We start from the raw sequence: 22,892 nt of genomic DNA, 5'->3' as shown, positions 1-22,892 counted from the left end.
TGTATGATTAAATTCTCCCATAAAAACTTGTAATTTATATGCGCAGCTCTACTAATTTAGCAAAGTGTTTTACTGGTTTTTTTTGTGGCACCGATGGAAATTTTATTTACCAACCATTCTAGACGCAACAAAAAAAATTCCGTCAAATTTTAAAGTTCTACGTCAATTGATATGACTGTATCTTGATTTCAGCAGACATATTGACTTCCATTCCATTTCTCATTGCCTTATAAAGTAGAGAGTCTCATAAATTACAGTTGTGCTGCATTTTCTTGCATATTATTCGTCTTAATTCGATCCACCCCAATAAACGCACACTTAAATAATTATCTGCAAACTGCACATTAAACGCGAAACATGAATATATTCATTTCCATTTATTTCACATATATTTCTTTATAGCTGTCACTCTTGGCTATTAAAATATTTTGACAATGACACGATCTCGTGGGCGTCCGCTGTTGATGATGATAAAGGAAGGCATCGGTGGAGGGTCTCTTGTTGTCATTATGAATTTTTATATTCAAATGTTTCTCTTTATTTTTATTGCACTAAACTAATTAATCTAAACTTTTTTTAATACTAATTCATAAAACATAAAACAGTTTATAATTTGAATAACGTCAAACGTTAAATGTTTGCCACTCGACATTCCAATATGGTGATTAAATGAGAAAATCGGATCGGATATCTTCAAATTACACCTTCAAGGGGAACTAGAAAACCATATGGCCAGTCTTTGTATGATTTAACGAATTGCTTCAATAGAAAAACTCATCTTGAGAGTACAACGGAACAGTTGTGGGTAACATTTTGCGCCTTTCGTTGCCGTCCATGAGTTCCATGTAGAAAAGTTGTACGCCACGCCATATGTAGATTTTCAAAGCTGTAAAAAAATAATATGTTCATTAATGTTATTAAAGAAATTAATATTTATGTATATACAAGTAAGCAAAGGCTATAGTCGTGCTGGTGCTGGTAGTGGTCCATCTACCCGCTGTCCTAAACTCTAACTTTGTACGATATTTCGTGTCCTTTAGTTTCTATTTGTGAACTTTATAACGGCTGCAAAATCACATTTTTAATTGGTCCATTTCAACCCCTAAATATATTGCGGACATCTTTGAAAAAAATTGGCCTAGCACTTCTGAGCCCAACCCTACCCTTTGAAAATTTTCGTGAGGATCGGACGATAATTGCAATCTGTATATAATAATCCCAACCTGTGTTGTAAGGTGAAAAAATATTACAAAATGTTTACTTCAATTATTGAAAAAAATCGCATGTGATAAAAAATATGAAAAAATAAAAAAATGTCACAAAATACTACAAAATCTATATTAACATCATTATTGGCATATTTTTCTGCGATTTTTAGATTTAATACTTTTATGACAAGAGGGCATTCTGAATTGACAAAATTTGTCAAAATCGGTACAGCCATTCTTGTGATATAAGCATTCTAACTAACATCCCCTTCCTTTGTATATATACATTGTATATATTTCGCTATATATATTTACTATCGGCATCTACGTAACGGTCAGAATTGACCTGTTCGTTTATTTGTGATTTTGCCGGGATTAAAAATAATCGCGCTTTAATGGAAAATGTGACTTTTATTAGCACAAATGTTGTGGCCTATTTCACCCACTAAATACTACCCGATGACCATCAAACTTGGAAGGCTTCTGCCCAAGTCTAAGCTCTATTACCATGCTAACTTCCGCGTCGATTGGTCTATAATTGCGATCCGTAGAGCAGCTACAAAATCAGGAAGTTTTTCAGTTTTTGGTCCATTTCAACCCCTAAATATTATGCGATCATCTCCAAAAGAAATAGGGTTCTATTCTGGCCCTATCCCCACCTTCATTCTAAATTTCGTGAAGATCGGGCCATAATTGCGACCTGTAGAGTGATTATACCCTACAACACTATGTGTTGGGGTATTATAAGTTTGATTGGGCCAAAAATTATGTAACACCACGAAATATTGGTTTCCCACATAGGAAAGTATATATGGATCTTCCTAGCTCGCCGAGCTGAATCGATCTAGCTATGTATGTCCGTCCGTCCGTCTGTCCGTCTATCCGTCTGTCCGTCTGTCCATGTTAATTTGTAATCACTCTACAGGTCGCAATTATGGCCCGATCTTTACGAAATTTAGAATGTAGGTGGGGCTTGGACCAGAATAGAACTTTTGGAGATGATCGCTAAAGGTTTAGGGGATGAAATGGACCAAATACTGAAAAAATTTCGGATTTTGCAGTAGCTATACAGGTCGCAATTATAGACCAATCGACGCGGAAAATAGACCATATCTTTAGTGTTGAAAATATATATATATATATATATATATATATACTAGCTGGCCCGGTCCGCGTTGCCGGCCCGTAGTTTTTGTCTATTATTCATATTTGTAAAAGCATAATTATTCAAAGATATGATTTTTAGTGATTTTTAATTTTTAGTCAAATGAGCAGTAATTTGGAATTTACTGTACTTTGTACATCTCATAATTGAGGGCTAATTGATTTAAGAATATCCAAAGTTAATTACTTTTTTAAACCCATTAGCACCTCAGATTGTGCATTAGAGTCCTCATAAGTCCCCCTAACCATGTCGGCCTGTTTGTCCGCCAAAAGGTGGACTTGAGAGGGTACTATTACATGGAGAAAATTCTAAAATTTGTAGATATGTTGAAATTTTTGTGTAAGATTTCCCCCCCCCCCCCCAAATATACATTTTTAGCCAAATCCTTTGAAATATGGTAAATTGCGAAACATCGACCTACATTGAAAACTTTCTTCACCCCTTATAATCCAAGATGACAAATAGAGGCCAAATCGAAAATATAGCAGAACAACATAGCATGTCAAACTGAAAAAAAAATCACGTGATTTAAATAAGTAAAAATAGGTTTATCCACCTCATAATTGAGGTCAGACTAATTTCAGAATAGTCAAATATAATTACTATTTTACACCCATTACCGTAATATGGAAACTAATTTTATTTGTCATTTAAATTGTAAATTGGAGTCCCCATAAAGTCCATATTTTTCATCATAGTATAATTCAATGACGATTCAACAAATATTCGGTCCCGAGCAACTTTCTTATGTTTGTAATTAGTTCATGTTTTCACAATTTATTTTATATAGATGTACATCCCAAATCTACGTTCCCAACCAATATTCCCTTGGGGGTTACAAATTCAATAGAATACAAAATTTTCTTTTCTGACCACACATTAGATGTGAAAGTGCACTTGGGGATACTCCAATGTGGAGACTTTACATGAATAAATTTCTATGTGGCAATTATCTGTACGATGGTTCCTTACCCCAGGGTAGCATAAATACAATTTTTTATGGTCAAGACCAATATGGGCCCTACTCCGAAAATTTTATGCGTAGAGGTTCTCTACCCCCTTAGAAACAAAGATGCCAAAAAAGGGCCAAAAATAGAAGAAAGTGGCGAAGGCTCCAAAAATGGCTTAAATCATACGATGGTTATTTATGATCGATATCATGACCTGCAAAAGCGATTTAAGGTATCTTAAATGTTCAGGAAAAATATTTAGAAGGATAGAAATCTTTTTCTTACTAAGAATCCCATTTGCTCTACTATTTTGCACCCTTTATATTTGGTATTTTACTGATTATACTCCCAAATTTTTTTGCATTTTGAGCTCTCATTGAACGGATTATTGTCACATGAAAGAAGTAGGGCCACGCTTTGATATAAGCCCCATTAGTCTTTTTCGGTCATTTTTGTTTGTTTAAATGTCTGCGCATCTTCCAGCTGAAGCACGATGTAGGCCCTGGAGTTGAAAGGAAGATGTCAGTTACCATCGTATTTCGCACTTATTTCATTTTGTTGGTGAAAAATTGTATATAGTGAAAAATAATTCTTTATTTTGTTCACAAAAAATCCCCTGAATTCAATATGGTATTACAAATTGAAAAAATTGACAATAGAAGAATAACAAATAGAAAAAATCTTCAACTTGTTCGCTGATTTTTTACAGCAACTGTTTAAAGATCCTTACAAAGTTCGTCAATAGAATGTACTTTTATTTTAAAATTCAATTCCATTGGAATTTTTTTTCGATATTTTCCCGTTTTGAGAATTGTTGCAATGAGATCTCTTTTTCCGTGATGTAACCCGCCATCAATTTCAGTTCTCAAGAAATCAAGTCATCAATATTCGAATTCAAAAATAAAATTTAAAAAACACTACAAATGTACATTAGAAAAAAGTAAGTCAAAATGAAAACAAATCATGCAAAATAAAACATTACTATTGTACATTTCAAAAGTCAAAATGAAAATGTTAACATATAACATTTTTACGCGATTTTTTTGGATATTATCCTTTTCGGATAAGAGACAATTCCGAATTTGTATGAATCATTAAAATCAGTTCAGCGGTTCTTAAGTTATAAGCGTAGTAACTAACACAACTTTCATTTATATATATATATATATATATATATATATATATATATATATATATATATATATATATATATATATATATATATATATATATATATATATATATATATATATATATATATATATATATATATATATATATATATATATATATATATATATATATATATATATATACAAGCTGGCCCGGTCCGCGTTGCCGGCCCGTAGTTTTGGTCTATTATGCATATATTCCCAAGCATAATTATTCACAGATATGACTGATATAAGTGTTCACGTACAGGTCGATTTAAAGTGTTTTAAAATACCTGTACCCATTTTTAACCAGTGGGCTTCAATATTTAAACCGTGGGCTTCAACTGTGTGGATGTGCTATACAAATCTATTAAAAAGTATATATCAATCTTATCGCCATATAAGGGATCAAATTAATTTTTAATATGGTAAAAATCGTAGCAAAATCTTCCAGTCAAATGAGCAGTAATTTGCAATTTACTGTATTTTGTAACCTCATAATTGAGGGCTGAATGATTTAAGAATAGCCAAAGTTAATTACTTTTTTAAACCCATTAGCAACTTAGATTGTGCATTAGAGTCCTCATAAGTCCCCCTAACCATGTCAGTCTGTTTGTCCGCCAAAAGGTGGACTTGAGAGGGTATTATAACATGGATAAAAATTCTAAAATTTGTAGATATGTTGAAATTTTAGTGTAAGATTTTCACCCCCCTAATACGCATTATTAGCCAAATTCTTTGAAATGTGGTTAAATTAGGAGGTACCTTCTTTATATGGGCACTACTCCGAAACATCGACCTACATTGAAAACTTTCTTCTACCCCTTATAATCCAAGATGACAAATAGAGGCCAAATCAAAAATATAGCAGAACAATATAGCATGTCATAGCATTTCGCGTGATTTAAATAAGTAAAAATAGTTTTATCCACCTCATAATTGAGGGCAGAATGATAAGATGGGAATTAATTTTATTTGCCATTTAAATTGTAAGTTGGAGACCCCTTAAAGTCCATATTTTCATCATAGGATAATTCAATGATGATTAAACAAATATTCGGTCCCGTGCTACTTTCTTATATTTGTAATTTCTTCATGTTTCCACAATTTATTTCATATGGATGCACATCCCAAATCTACGTTCCCAACCAATATTCTCTTGGGGGTTAAAAATTCAATAGAATACAAAATTTTCTTTTCTGACCACACATTAGATGTGAAAGTGGACTTGGGGATACTCCAATGTGGGGACTTTACTTAAAAAATTCCTATGTGGCAATTATCTGTATGATGGTTCCTGACCCCACGGTAGCATAAATACAATTTTTTAGCCAAATCAATTGATGAATGTGGTCAAGACCAATATGGGCCCTACTCTGAAAATTTCAAATTTTATGCGAAGAGGTCCTCTACCCCCTTAGAAACAAAAATGTCAAATAAGGGCTAAAAAATGAAAAATGTGACCAAGACCCCAAAAATAGCTTAAATCATAGATGGTTATATAAATATGAAATCGGGTTGTTCCCTTATCCATGAGTTATGATCGATATAAAGACCTGCAAAAGTGATTTTAGGTATTTTGAATGTTTGGGAAGAATTTCTGGAAGGATATAAAACCTTTTATTACTAAAAGTCCCATTCGCTCTACTATTTTGCACCTTTTATTTCAATATTGGTATATTACTTATTATTCTCCCAAAGAATTTTGCATTTTGAGCTCTCATTGGACGGATCATTGTCACGCTTTGAAATGAGCCCCATTAAGCTTTTTCGGTCATTTTTGTTTGTTTAAATGTGTTCGCATCTTTCAGCTAACCCACGATGTAGGCCCTGGAGTTGAAAGGTAGATGTCAGTTAACATCCTATTTCGCACTTATTTAATTTTTTTAGTGAAAAATTATTCTTTATTTTGTTAACAAAAAATCCACTGAATTCAAAATGATAATACAAATTTTGAAAAAAAATTGACAAAAAAAAAGAATAACAAATTGAAAAAGTCTTCAACTTTTTCGCTAATTTTTTACAGCAAATGTTTTAAGATCCTTCCTTACAAAGTTTGTCAATAGAATGTACTATTAATTTAAAATTCGATTCCATTGAAAATGTTTTTTTTGATTTTTGCAATGAGATCTCTTTTTCATGATTTTTCAGCGATTTAGAAAAAGTAATTATCTTTTAACTTTGGTGTGACCGCGTTAAATTATTTCGATATCATCTATTCCGTTTCGCCACCACATAATTCGCTACTACACTTCCATGTAACCCGCCATCAATTTCAGTTCTCAAGAAATCAAGTCAATTAAATAAATTGGTATAAATATTCGAATTCAAAAATAAAATATAAAAAAACACTACAAATGTACATTAGAAAAAAGTAAGTCAAAATGGAAAAAAATCATGCAAAATAAAACATTACTATTGTACATTTCAAAAGTCAAAATGAAAATGTTAATATATCACATTTTTACGCGATTTTTTTAGATATTATCCTTTTCGGAGAGTAGACAACTCCGAATTTGTGTGAATCGTTAAAATTAATCCAGCGGTTCTTAAGTTATAAGCGTAGTAACTAACACAACTTACATTTATATATATAGATATATATATAAATATTTTTTTTTTTTTTTTTCAATTTTGTCATATTTTTGGCATATTTTAATTTTGAATTAAACATTTGGTAATATTTCTACAGCTAACAAAACTAAGTAGTTAGGATATCAGGATATCATATACAGATCGCATTTATGGTCCGATCCTTACGAAATTTTGCATGGGGATAAGATGAGGGTCAGAATAGAAGCCTACTCTTTTTGGAGATGATCGCCATATATTTAGGGGTTGAAATGGACCAAAAAACTGCAAAATTGTCGGCAGGTCGTAATTATCGCCCGATCCTCACGCACATTTGAATGGGGGTTACCGCACATTGCAAAAGCCAAGCAGTTTCGGATGGCCATCCAGAAATATTCAATATGTGAAATAGTTTGACAACTTTTGTAGACAAAATTTGAGAATTCACAAATACAGGAAAGACGCACTTCTGACTATTTCGTTGAAGAATGTCTGTATCTCATATAGATGCGTTTCAGTCAAAAACCAATAATAAATGTTAATCTTTTGCCACTTCTGAGAGATTATAGGTCTTTGGGAAATATTGGTTACAGATCTAGGAAGATCATTTACGTGCAACATCTACCAATAAATTGGAAATGAGCAAATTAGTTTAAGTTGCTATTATTCGAAAATTAGAGAACGAAACCTGATGGTTTTCTTTAATTATTTGTCACAATATCTAGTGGAATTCTGTCGAGTATTTCGGCTATATAAACTATATGGTTTATTATAGTGTTGTAGGGTATTCAACGGTCGGCCCCGCTCGACTGTAGCCTTTGCTTACTTGTTACAAATTAACATAGACAGACGGACGGACGGACATACATAGCTGGATCGACTCGGCGAGATAGAAAGATTCATATATAAGTATATAAGTATATATAAGTATGTAAGTATATGTGGGAAACCAATATTTTTAGGTGTTACATAATTTTTGGCCCAATCAAACTTATAATACCCCCAACACATAGTGTTGTAGGGTATAATAATAGGCACACTGAGGGGTTTTTACTTAGAGCAATAAAATATTTATTATATATGTAAAAATGAAAATATGTCATGTTAGCGGATTCGACTAAGTCAGTTTGACCCGAAAAATAGAGTGCCAATTTCTACCAGCAACTCAGTGTGAATACGGTATTATATCCTCCACCAAAACATGAATGGTTTGCAACTCATCGAAGAAATCAAGTTAGACCCAACAAAGTATATTTATTAGCGTAAAATTCTAATCTGATTTAGTCTTGTCCATCAGTCTATGGTATTTTCCGAAGGAATCGAAATTGAGTGCTGAAATTTGGTATACATGAGTTTCGGGTCTGAATTTAGATTGAATTTGAAGATTTTTCAACAGATTTTTTGGAACGTAGTATTTGTAGATTGTTAAGTGTTCTAACTCCCTTACCATATTGTCCACGTTGTGTATAAACATTGTGGCCCACATTGTTTTATGGCCACCATATAAGGGGACCTTTTTACTTTAAGCATTTCGACGACTTTCTGCACGTTTTTCAACGAAATTGTCCGGAATTTGGTAAATGAAGGCATTTACGGGTTCCTAACCACCCTGCAATAGTTTACAAAGGTTCACATTGTGGTATATCACCCATATAACGGTACCACCTTATATTCAGTATTCAACGGTATTTTCCACGGAATTGTCAGAAATTTTCTACAGAGTGAGATAAACTGCAACAAAGTCAAAAGCCATAATTTTTACATTTTATTTTAATTAATATAGCATCAAATTTTAGAATAAGTTTAGATTTGTTCGAATTGGTCACCTTTGGCACGAATTATGACCTTTAAACGGCCAATGAAATCGTTACACACTGCCCAAATGTTGCTCTGTGGTATTTTGGCCCATTCCAGGCGAAGCGCTTGCTTGAGGTGATCGACACTTTGGTATTTTTTAGTGCCAACCTTGCTTTGCAAAATTCTCCAGACACAATAGTCCAACGGATTAGTATCCGGAGATTTTTGTGCGCTGGAAATGAAGCGAAGAACCTTATTCTGTAACCATTCTTAAGTGGCGCCAAAAGGTTCTTGTGCCCAAGGCTTTAATACACCATCCAGAATATTTTTGCGACAATAGTCGGAATTTATTCTGATGCCACGGTCGATTAATACTAGCGGAGAGCGACTATCGGCTTTTATGGCGGCCCCTTCTGGTGGCCAACTGAAGGTGCACATTTCCAGCTGACCCCTTTGGCAAGTAAACACGATCATTTTGTTTATTTACAAACTGCTGGACAACGAATGTTTTCTCTTCGGAGAAAACCAAATTCGGCAGTTTATCAACTTTCTGCCAAGCAAAGCAACTCTTTAGCTCTTTTGAGTCTATTTTCTTTCTGTTGCGGTGTAAGTTCTTGCACTTTTTTGAATTTCAATGGCTTTACCCCGAGCTCATTCTTCAATACTTGCCGAATGGAATATTGTGATATGTTCAGCTCACGAGCCATTTTTGGGCACCTGCGACGCGGGTTTCGATCAAGTAGCTTCTTTACTTTTCGAACCATTCTGCTGATGTTGCTGTATTCTTCCGTCCACTTCCTTCACGTCGGACTACGCTACCAGTGTCATGGTAACAAACGATGGTACGAGACACAAAAGATTTATTCACATTTAAATGCTGAAGTGCTCTAATGATAGCCACTTCTGGTTTTCCAGCCAAATATAAAGAAATCACACTATCACGCTTGAATTCCATCACAAATAACTTTTTTCTGGAAAATTCTCACCAAATTTCTTTTTTACGCTTGTAGACAATAATCATTAATAATATTTTTAATAGCTGTCGGACGAGTGGTTTAGAAATGACAGCAGTCTGAAGTTGGTTGCTATTTTTTCATCTCACCCTGTATTGTTGTCCCCTTTGTTATTATTCGCTTCATAACAATGATATTGGGAAAATATTACATAAATCTTCTAAATAACTTTACCAAATCTTATCGAGATCAGTTAAGATTTGGATATGGCTCTCATATATATCTTTATTCGATTTCACGTGCACTAAAATTATAATATCACTTTAAATGGATGGAGAGATTTTTGGGACAGTCGGTTCAGATATTTGCTACATGTCCGATATATATGTTTCAATGTAGGAGAACTCAAAGTCGAGAGACGCAAATGCCTCTCTAAAATGTAATGAAAATCGATTCAGAGTGGGATTACCATATACAAGTTGCAATTCGTATAAAATTATAATTATATTTCATATACTTTACATAAATTCCCTATATGAACGTTTATTTTTTACGGGTAGCTCTACTAAATATGTATAGTGGTGTAGGCTTTCATAAATTCGGCACGTCCGACTTTTGATCGTTCTTTACTGTTTATACCCTACACAACAAGGTGGTCAGGGTATTATGTCTATGTCCATTTGTTTGTAACAAGCAAAAGGAAACGAGATAGACCCATAGTTCCTTTTGATGATCTGCATAGAATCACATTCTGAGTCGATTTATGCATGTCAGTCCGTCTGTCCATGTATTCTTGTGAACAAAATACAGGTCGCATTTATAATCCGATTGAGATGAAATTTTCCAAACAACATTTGTTTGGCCCAAGGACGAACCCAATTGAAATTGGAGATAATAGGTCAAAATTTAGATATAGCTCCCATATATATCTTCGTCAAATTTGCCTTTTATTGTGCACCAAACGTGTAATATCAGTCCGAATAGTATGAAATTTTACACATACAACCAAATTAGGCCTGAAAATAAGTATGCCAAATTTGATCGAAATCGGTTCAGATATAGCTATAGAAATACTTTGCTAAATTTAATCGAGATCGGTTCAAATTTGGATATAGCTCCCATATACAAATTCGTTCGATTTACATTTTATTGTGCACCAAACGTCTAATATTTGCCCAAATGGGATGGAATTTTGCACATACGACCGAATTGAGTCTAGAAGGTAGTATGCCAAATATGGTGAAGATCGGTTCAGATATAGCTATAGCTCCCATATATATTGTTCATCCGATTTGTTGTATTTGTTACCCACAGCCGTAATATGCACTCCGTAACAACGATATTCAGGGAAATATATCAAATACAGCTCAGAAATATCTTTGCAAAATTTTATCGAGATCGGTTCAGATTTGGATATAGCTCCCATATATATTTTTTCCGATTTCGAATTAATTGTGCGCCAAATGGGCAATACAAGTCCGAATTTAAAAGATAGAAATGCTTCGGCATATTTAGTCCTTTGAATTTTAAATTATAATTATAATCATAGGGTGTATGATTGAATTCTCCCATAAAAACTTTTAATTATTAAGTGGAGCTCAACTAAATTAGCAAAGTGGTGTAGGGTATCATAAAGTCGGCCCCGCCCGACTTTAGGACTTTCTTTACTGTTTTTTTTGTTTTTGCTTTCAATTCCAAAAAAAAAAAAAAAAAAATGAACTTTTTAACCTTTTAGCCTAAAGTATCCATTTCCATATTTTAATGTAACTGAGCATTCAAACCATTTGAAATATTAACTACTTAATTGCATAAACGGATTGTGGCCACACGCCATAGAAACTATCTCTCCCCTAATAGCTTTGATCATTTAAAACGGAACTTTTTTTATTTGATGTGACAAATATGATCGCTCATATAGTCAGTCATCGCTCCGAAGTGATGGAAATTGTGTGTCAAGGTCTGTTAATGGTCATCAACCTATTTTATTGTGACAATTGTGGCATTTATTTGTTTGGTATACAGTTTCTCAAACACAAGTTTTATTTTTTTTTTTTTTTTTTGGTTTCATTTGAATTGTTGCCAAAAATAATTGTTGTGGCAGAAAATTGAAAACGGAACATCTGGGGGAGATTTGATGGATGACACATTTGTTCTGAATTGAAAGTGTTGCTCATATTGAATTTTTTTTTTGTGCAAACAAAATTTATTTGTTCTATTCTTTACTCATCAGCCAACCAACAAATCACTCAATTAGGTTTGTCAACTGAGGGAATACAATTTGGAAATTAGTTTTCAATCAGAGAAATACTCGTATTGGGTGAAAGGAAAATGTGAACGGGTATTTTCGGTGGATAATATGAGTGGTGATTCTGTAGCTTTTCAAATGGGGTAATAAAAATTTCAATCTGAATCAGAAACATAGAATAAAACTTAAAACCCAGTAAGGAAAAGTCTATGCATATTTAGTAGAGCTCATGTAACAAAAGAATTTATATTGGGAGTTTATTTGAAGAAGATCATACCATCTATGAGCCTTATTTGAATGCGTATCATGGTTTTAGAGCAGTCACAATTCGGGAACTATATCCAACTCTGAATTGATTTTCAACGAATTTGACGGAGGCTTTTGTACCTCTTGTTCCAAATAACCAAAAATAATTGTAGCGGAGGGCATATTACGAATGAGGGACTTAAATTTAAATTAAAAAATTACATTTTTTCATATTCCACCGAATTTTTCCATTTGGCGAAATTCGGTTCGGTATGTATATTGCTCCAATTAATATTTTCTAAGATAATCATGCACTATACGGCAATGGTATTTGGTACTAGATGCAAAAGCATCCATCAAATTTGTTGAAAATCAATTCAGAGTTGGGTATAGTTCCCAAATTGTGACTACTCTAAAGCCATATACAGGATGCGATGCAAAAACTGCAGCCAACTTCAGATTGCAGTTATTTCTAAGCCACTCGCCCGACAGCTTTTATAATTATTCCAGTGACAGCTCATTATATTGGTTACAAGCGTACAAAAGCATTTTGGTGAGAATTTTCAGAAAAAAAGTTATTCATGATGCAATTCAAGCCTGATAGTGTGATTTCTTTATATTTAACTTGAAAACCACAAGTGGCTATCGCTAACGTGATATTGGTAGCGTAGCCCGACGTCAAAAGTAAAGAAGCGACTTGATCGAAACCCGCGTCGCAGTTGCCGTGAGCTGAACATATCACAATATTCCATTCGGCAAGTATTGAAAAATGAGCGCAGGGTAAAGCCATTGGAATTCCAAACAGCGCAAGAACTTACACCGCAACAGAAAGAACATAGACACAAAAGAGCTAAAGAGTTGCTTCGCTGGGCCGTGAGTGGTAAACTGCCGAATTTGGTTTTCTCCGATGAGAAAATATTCGTTGTCCAGCAATTTGTAAACAAACAAAATGATCGTGTTTACTTGCCAAAGAGGTCAGCTGAAAATGTCCACCTTCGGTTGGCCACCAGCACTCAAGCGCCGGTCATGGTGATGGTGCTACCGCCATAACAGCCGATGGTCGCTCTCCGCTCCTATTAATCGACCGTGTCATCAGTATAAATGTCGAATATTATCGTGAAGATATTCTGAAGGGTGTATTAAAGCCTTGGACACGCAAACATTTTGGCCGCTGACCTTGGACATTCTCTTGAACAGGACTCTTCTCGCTTCATTTCCAGCGCCACCAAAATCTCCGGATACCAATCCGTTGGACTATTGTGTCTGGAGTAGTTCGGAAAGCAAGGTTGGCACTAAAAAATATCAAAGTTTTGATCACCTCAAGCAAGCGTTTAAAGGTCATAATTCGTGCCAAAGTTGAACAATTCGAACAAATCTAAATTTATTCTAAAATTTGATGCTATTTCCTGCATCTTTTGCTTTCATTCAATGAAATTTTAAAAAAATGTAAAAATGATGGCGTTTCACCTTGTTGCAGTTTTTTTATCTCACCCTGTACACATTATTTCAAATGCAATACTCTATTAATAAAAATGTCTGCACGATTTTTTTGAAATCAAATAAGTTTTTTTTTTCAACTTAATGCCATTTTCTGAGAACATATACTCATTATGTTTTTTTATATTTTATTATTCAAGGCACACTTACCCAATATTAGAATTGTTGCAACCAGCACAATGATCATTGATGCCTCGACGCACCAACCGTTCAGACTGTAGATAATGAACAAATAGACGGTGTAGATTAGACACAGACTTAGGGCAATCAGTGTGACAACACCCATTACAAGCCATGGCAGTAGCAATTTGTTGTTATACTAATAAATACGAAATGAAATAAAAGTTTAATTATTATTTTTTTAAAATATTAAAAAATACGTATTATGGAAAAATACTTACTCTCATTCCGCCAACAATTAGAAATATTGATGCTATTAGTGATGCCCAACTCAGACAGGCGTAGAGAATATAAAATGGGGCTGAAATAATAGAAAACATTTAAAACTCTTGAAAATGTTTTGCTTATTCCTGGCGAAAAGGACAGTCAAAATAATCACGCTTTTCAATATACCATATAATATCTTACATTGGGCGGTACCTTTAAATAGAGGCTATTTGAAAACGTTGGACACATATTAAGAAATTGATACCGAATTTCAAATTAAAGCGTTATGGCATAAAAAAGGTTACAAAACGTTAAGATCGGCCGAACTTTGAATGTCTCCCACCATTTGGAACGAATTTGGTAATAAACCAGTAAAGAAAGTCTTAAAATCGGGCGGGGCCGACTTTATGATACCCTACACCACTTTGCTAATTTAGTAGAGCTCCACATAACAATTAAAAGTTTTTATGGGAGAATTCAATCATACACGCTATGATTATAATTATAACTTAAAGTTCAAAGGACTAAATATGCCGAAGCATTTGTATCTTTTAAATTCGGAATTGTATTGCCCAGTTGGTGTACAATTAATTTGAAATCGGATAAAGATATATATGGGAGCTATATCCAAATCTGAACCGATCTCGATAAAATTTGGCAAAGATATTTCTGAGCTGTATTTGATATATTTCCCTGAATATCGTTGTTACGGAGTGCATATTACGGTTGTGGGTAACAAATATAACAAATCGGATGAATAATATATATGGAAGCTATAGCTATATCTGAACCGATCTTCACCAAATTTGACATACTAGCTTCTAGACTCAATTCGGTCGTAAGTGCCAAATTACATCCCATTTGGACAAATATTAGACGTTTGGTGCACAATAAAAGGTAAATCGGACGAAGTTATATATGGGAGCTATATCCAAATCTGAACCGATCTCGATAAAATTTAGCAAATGTATTGCTGAGCTGCATTTGATATATTTCCCCAAATATTGTTGTTGCAGAGTGCATATTACGGCGGCGGTGGACAAAAATAACAAATCGAATGAACAATATATATGGGAGCTATAGCTATATCTGAACCGATTTCGATCAAATTTGGCATACATATTTTCAGTCCTAATTTGGGTGAATATGCAAAATTCCATACAATTCGGGCTGATATTACACGTTTGGTGCACAATACAAGGCAAATCGGACGAAGATATATATGGGAGCTATATCTAAATTTTGACCGATTATTTCCAATTTCAATAGAGTTGGTCCTTGAGACAAACAAATGATCTGTGCAAAATTTCATCTGCATCGGGCAATAAATGCGACCTGTACTTTGTTTACAAAAATACATGGACAGACGGACGGACGGACATACATAAATCGACTCAGAATGTGATTCTATGCAGATCATCAAAAGGAACTATGGGTCTATCTGGTTTCCTTCTGCCTGTTACAAACAAATGCACAAAGACATAATACCCTGACCACCTTGTGGTGTAGGGGATTAAAAGGAGTAAAAAAGCTGTGTGTTCGGCTGGGCCGAACTTTGAGTACCCTTCACCATTTGGAACGCATTTGGTAATTTTCAAAAAAAAAATAAATAAATAAATAAATAAAATTCGTTAAAAATTCTGTTAAAAATTCTGTTAAACGACGACATTGACCTGCATAGGCAACTTTTATCATAAGCCATTGCAATATTCAAATGCGATACTTGAAAAAAAAAATCGGTGAATAATGTAGCTAAAGCTAAAAGCTAAGACGTGGATCTGCGCAGGAAATTTTCTGTCATAGGCTGTAATATCCATTGTGAACTTCAAATACCAAATTTTAAACATTTCCGGTGAATGAAGGATTATATTAAGAAACATATGTTGGAGCAAAATATATACCGGAAAAAATCTATTCAATATGAATATTGAAAAATCTATTCAATTTGGGCTGGTATTACATATATGGTAAGCAATAACTGTAAAATCGGATGAAGATGTATGTTGAAGCTATATAAAAATCTGAACCGATCTCGATAAAATTTGGCAGTGGTATTTTCGAGCAGTATATGACGCTCGGTAACAAATATCATTGTTGTTGAGTGTATATTAAGGTCTTTAACCACAAATCGGATGAAACATGTATATGGGAGCTATAGCTATATCTGAACCGATTTTCACTGAAAGTTGTAGTATTTGCTTCTGGGCTGAATTCCGTCGGAAGTGCCAAAATTCAGACCATTGGGTCTGATATTAGCCATTTGGTGCAAAAAAACACAAATCGGATAAATATATATATATATATATATATATATATATATATATATATATATATATATATATATATAATATAATAATATAATAATATAATAATATCAGTCCAAATGATTAAACTTTAATTATATGCGAGCTATAGCTATATCAGAACCGATTTTCTCCCAATTTTAAGTACTTGCCTCTAGACTGATTTCGGTCGGATGTGCCAAAATTCAAGTCATTTGGACTGATATTAATCATTTGGTGCACAATTAACCCGAAATAGGTTGAATACAGGGTGGGATGAAAAAACTGCAACTACCTTCAGACTGCTGTCATTTCCAACCACTCGTCCGACAACCGGTAAAATTATTCCAGTGACAGCTCATTATATTGTTTACAAGCGTACAAAAGCATTTTGGTGAGAATTTTCCAGAAAAAAAGTTATTCGTGATGGAATTCAAGCGTGATAGTGTGATTTCTTTATATTTGGCTGGAAAACCACAAGTGGCTATCGTTAGAGCACTCCAGCATTTAAATGTGAATAAATATTATGTGAAATAATATTATTGTACCATCGTTCGTTACCGTGATACTGCTAGCGTAGCCCGACGTCAAGGAAGTGAACGGAAGAAAACAGCAACATCAGCAGAAATGGTTCGAAACATAGAGAAGCAACTTGATCGAAGCCTGTATCGAAGTGGCCGAAAAATGGCTCGTGAGCTGAACATATCGCAATACTCCATTCGGCAAATATTGAAAAATGAGCTCGGGGTAAACCATTGAAATTCCTAAAAGTGCAAGAACTTGCACCGCACGGTGAGAAAACATTCGTTGTCCAGCAGTTTGTAAACAAACAAAATGATCGTCTTTACTTGCCAAAGAGGTCAGCTGAAAATGTACAGCTTCGGTTGGCCACCAGAACAGCCGATGGTCGCTCTCCGCTCGTATTAATCGACCGTGGCATCAGAATAAATGCCGAATATTATGGCGAAAATATTCTGGAGGGTGTATTAAATCCTTGGACACGCAAACATTTTGGCCGCAGACCTTGGACATTCCAACATGACTCAACACCAACGCACTCAGCACGCGCCACCCAGGAATGGTTACAAAATGTGGTTCCTCGCTTTATTTCCAGCGAATAATGGCCACCAAAATCTCCGGTTAACAATCCGTTGGACTATTGTGTCTGGAGTATTTTGGAAAGCACGGTTGGCACTAAAAAATATCAAAGTGTCGATCACCTCAAGCACGTGCTTCGCCGGGAATGGGCCAAAATACCGCAGAGCAACATTCGGACAGCATGTGACGGTTTCACTGGACGTTTGAATGCCATAATTCGAGCCAAAGGTGACCAATTCGAACAAATCTAAACTTATTCAAAAATTTGATGATATTTCCGAAATTTTTTGCTTTCATTCAATAAAATTTAAAAAAATGTATAAATTATGGCGTTTGACTTTGTTGCAGTTTTTGTATATCACCCTGTATGTGGGAGCTAAATCTAAATTTGAACTGATCCTCACCAATTTCGAATGGGGTCATCTTTGGACCAAACAAACGTTGTTTAGAAAGTTTCTCACTCGGATAATAAATGCGACCTTTATTTGAATTTGAAGTTTGTTCACAAAAATACATGGGCAGACGGTGGGACATACGGACTTACATGCATAAATGGACTCAAAAATGTTTCTATGAAAAACCTCAAAAAAAACCATGGGTCTACTTCGCTTCCTGCTCCATGTTACAAGCATATGCACAAAAACCCTAATACCCCTACCTCTATGTGGTGTGAGGTATGAAAAGACCTGCTGAAATTACCAAATATTCGAAGTTACCTCCTTATAAGTGATACAAGAAATAATGGGCCTATTTCAGCAATCTACAGAATAAAGAAAAAATCACAAACTCTACATACCGAATTTCATATGATTCCCCTGAAAAATGTGGCCTTAATCCGCAGAATACCAAATATAGGGAAGTACTGAAACACGAGCGGTGGTCTACATATAATAAGAATAACAAAATGTGAACCTATATGGGTAATAATTTTCAACAAATCCGCTTGAAAATTTTGTTTAAATCGTCCAAATACTGAATTTCGGTAGGTCCCGTTGTATAGGGGCTGTAAGAAAATGTGAGCCGTTAGGAACTTTAAGTACCGAATTTTGAAAGTTAGAAAATGTGTTGTGTGAATCGTCAAAATACCGAATATACAGGAAAACATGAACTGACATAACGTACCTTCTGACAACATACACATGTGTGCAAAACTTTAGCCTTCTATCTCAATTTGTTCGAAAGATGGCGTGATTACAACAGATGGACTGACAGACCGACAGAACGAAGAACAGACGAATATCGCTAAACCGACTTAGAATTTTATGCTGATGAAAAATAGGTATACTTTTTTGGGTCTGACATAAGAATTTCGAAGAGTTACAAACGGAATGACAAAACTAATATACCCTCCAAATATGGTAGAAGGTATAAAAATATTGTAGATCAAATTGTAATGTGAGTCTCTGGACGGACAACAGAAATTTCAAATATCTCATTTTGCCTAAACTTTGCGATAATTTTTTAAACCGTTTATTTAAAGGAAGCAATGCATCCTCTCTAACAAAGAAGTATGAAATGCATATGCATGAATCCCGCATAGAAATCGAAAAAATCGAGAGTTTTCACCAGGAAAATCGTTTTCGGAACCATCATGTGACCTGTACTATGCTTATAAAAATATATGGACAGAAGGAAGGACAAATTTTCAAAGGAAATTAATCTCTTCACTTATAATCTGATTCATTTCTACGAATTTCCTATCGATTTTTTACAGTACATGTTTGGTTCTCTAAAAATCTTACAATGCTTATAAAAGTAGTTATCAATTACGCCCTCCGTTCTTCAATGCCTACCTCCCTCTTTTCTCTCACTTCTCACCTGTATCTGTATCCATTATCCATCCCGTGTACTGGGCCTTGGGACTGTTTGTATCTAGTTTCGTATCGGCCACTGTACGATGACTTATTTCACCTGTATCCGGGTCAATGATCCACACCGAATTTGTGACTTTTTCCTGTGTCATAAATTGCACCAAATTATAGGTGGTGTGAATGCTGGCATACAAAAACAACAACACCGACAGGGAGCCGACCACAATGGCGGCAGTTTTCAAAGGTAAACCGAAAACTTTTCTCATTGTCACGAAGCAGAGAAAAACACAAGCCAAAATGAAGATGACACCACAGTTTTTGTTTGCAGTGTAAATATAATGAAGTGCTAACTAAAGCAGCGAACCGAAAATGTAAATTTATGTGGAACAGTGGGGTGGTGTGACGTGCGGGCGTTCTTTTGGCGATTTTTTAATTAGCAAATTTTTATTCACACACAAATAAATATTTTGTTTGCGTTATTTTGTTTTTGTTTTCTGTTTCTTTCCTGGTCTACGACGGCACGCGTTAAAACAATGCTTTTTTAAGTTTTCTGGGTGTCACGCGAAAATGTCGACTGGCAAACATTGACTGAAGAGCAAACTCAGATTGCAAATGATTAGCCGGCAGCAATGATGGCAGCAGCAACGGCAGCATTGCTGCTACAACAACATCGGTGGCGACGTCGACGGCAGTGCTGACATCCGCTGAAGATGTCAGCAGCATATCATAAATAGTTTGTTTTGTTGTTGTTAAGTTTTTGCATCTTTTTCATTTAATTACTCATTTTATTTTGAGTTGGACGGGCGGGCGTTGGGTCGGTAGCGACTGAGTAACGCCGCTGCGACAAGCGATACATTATTATCTTTCCGACAAATGCTCAAATTTAATTTGTCTCGTTTCAGTTGATGTCGCGTTGTAGGGCGCGAGAATTTGATGTAGGCTCTTGAAAAGATAAAAATTTTCACTTTCGATGCGAAGAAAACAAGACCGCGAACTATGTCAACACAGACGCCTACCAACCACCCCCCTCACACACACACACTTGTGGGCTGAGGAAATCTCTAAATAAACAAACAAACAAATAACCCGAAAAAAGCTACAGACTACGACAATATGTCATTAATTCGGTATAATTATTTTTTTGTTTTATCTTTTATTTGGTTTTTAAGGGGAGGGTGGGGTGTATTTCGGCTGGGCCCAAATGTCATTGAGTTGAAATTATCTTAGAATGTCGGGATTAGCTCCATAAGTTCGAAACATTTGTTTTTTTTTTTGCGGAAAAATCTTGAAAGTGACATATTCGGAAATTGTATTTAATTGGATTTTTTTCAAATTCGTGTGGTGATATTTTGGGGGCAGATGTAAAACACATGGAAGAACATTTTTGATTAGTCATTGTAGCAAGAAGTTTATATTTGGATTCGATGCTTTTTTGTTGTTTTCTACAGGATTTCGACCATCTAGGCCTACTGATCTAAAAATAATTGTGGCAATTGCCTAGAATATTTTAGAGATAACTTTCGAAACTTGCTAGTTTTTTATGATTACACATAGCCACAAAATGCAATTTTCTTTTTAAAAATTACAGAAAAATTGGAACAGTTAATGAAAGCAGAGCTAAAAATATTAGATACGTGTATCGACGTTTTCAAAGTTTATACGGGAAAAAACGTAAATAGTCCCGGGAAGTTCCTTCTATTTTTAATTTTTTATACCCTCCACCATACATAGTATGGAGGATATATTCAGTTCGTCATTCCGTTTGTAACTCATCGAAATAATAATTTTAGACCCATTAAAATATATATATTCTTGATCAGGGCAATTTTCTAAATTTCTTTGTCCGTCCGTCTGTTGTAATCACGCTACAGTCAAAACGAATAAAGATAAGAAGCTAACATTTTGCACAGATCTGTCTTTTGTCGGCAGGCAGATCAAGTTCGAAGATGGGATATATCGGTTTACGATATCGTATAGTCCCCATATAACGTTACCCCCCCGATATTCGACATTTAGATGATTTTAGCCACATTTTCCAACGGAATTGTGAGTACTTTATTTTCTGGAAGAGAATTATCTATATAGTTCCACGGGTTGGATATAACGGTTCCTCCCGTTATTCTGTATTTTGATGATTTTTGCCACATTTTTCCACGAATTTGTCTAAAAATTGGTATTTGTAGGTCATAATGGGTTCTAGCTCATGTGGCGAAACATTGTACGTATAGGTCCACGTTTTGGCATAGCTCCAATATAACGGTAAGCCCTGATATTCGGTTCCTAATTGGTCCCAAATGGGGGAGGGTATTCAAAGTTCGGCCCGGCCGAACTTAGTTTTTTTTTACTTGTTTTTAACAATAAACCTTATAAAAACATTGTTTTTATAAAAACAATAATAATGGGATTAAACCTAACTATTTTGCAACAAAATGTTTTTTTAAAACATTAAAAGTTAAATTTCTTTTAATCAATGCATTTAAATATACAGTGTCTTCTGGAAAAAATCCGGAAAATTAACCCTCAGCTGAGTCATTAAAGAGGTCTTTTAGGTTATTGATGCCGTGGCCTGAAAAATATGTTTATTTTAAGGAAAAAAAACTTCAATACTGATCAACATTTGGAAGGAACTTACAAAATTTAAAAAGACCAGTAAAGAAAGTCTTAATGTCGGTCGGTGATACCCTACACCACTTTGCATATTCAGCAGAGCTTCATATAACAAATACAAATTTTTATGGGGAATTTGTGATAATTAAATCATACCAACTTTGATTATAGTTATAGTTTAAAGTCTAAAGGAACTAATATATAAGAGGAATATCCTTCTCTGAATCGATTTCTACTAAATTTGACAATGCATTTGGTCCTTTTCAATTGGGGCTTGTATTACCCATTTGGTGCACCAAGTTAATTGTGTATGGGAGCTATATCCAAATCTGAACCGATCTCGATAAAATATGGCAAAGGTATTTCTGAGCTGTTTTTGGTATATTTCCTCGAATATCGTTGTTATGGAGTGCATACAAAAATAAGTATGGGAGATATAGCTATATCTGAACCGATTTTTATCAAATTTGAAATACTTGTTTATAGACTCAATTTGCTTGTATGTGCCAAGTTCCATCCATTCTAATTTTACACGTTTACAATGGTCACTGTGCGCTGGAAATAAAGCGAGGAAGCTCATTTTGTAACCATTCTTGGGTGACACGTGCTGAGTGCTGAGTCCTGTTAGAATGTCCAAGGTCTGCGGCCAAAATGCTTGCGTGTCCATGTCTTTAATATACCCTCCAGAATATTTTCGCGGTAATTTATTCTGATGCCACGGTGGATTAATACGAACGGAGAGCGACCATTGGCTGTTATGGCGGTCCACACCATCACCATGGCCGGTGCTTGAGTTTTGGTGGCCAACGGAAGGTGTACATTTTCTGCTGACCTCTTTGTCAAGTAAATACGATAATTTTGTTTGTTTACAAACTGCTGAATAACAAATGTTTTCTCATCGGAGAAAAACAAATTCGACAG

The 22,892-nt window shown here is 34.7% G+C and overlaps 1 protein-coding gene across 1 annotated transcript; it reads right to left on the bottom strand.

Annotated features, from left to right (window-relative positions):
- Positions 1-380: 380 nt before the first annotated feature.
- LOC101887999 (uncharacterized) lies at positions 381-20,311 on the bottom strand. Its single transcript, XM_005178320.4, has 4 exons — positions 19,372-20,311; positions 14,188-14,267; positions 13,937-14,105; positions 381-886 (listed from the first exon to the last, which is right to left on the bottom strand). Exons 1-4 carry the CDS (start codon positions 19,628-19,630, stop codon positions 762-764), a joined length of 633 nt encoding a protein of 210 aa, XP_005178377.1. The 5' UTR covers positions 19,631-20,311; the 3' UTR covers positions 381-761.
- Positions 20,312-22,892: the final 2,581 nt, after the last annotated feature.

Source organism: Musca domestica, unplaced genomic scaffold (genome assembly GCF_030504385.1).
Source record: "Musca domestica strain aabys unplaced genomic scaffold, Musca_domestica.polishedcontigs.V.1.1 10, whole genome shotgun sequence".
Taxonomy (NCBI): Eukaryota; Metazoa; Arthropoda; class Insecta; order Diptera; family Muscidae; genus Musca; species Musca domestica.
Note: the sequence above shows the minus strand (reverse complement) of the source record. Positions and strands in the feature narration are given on the sequence as shown.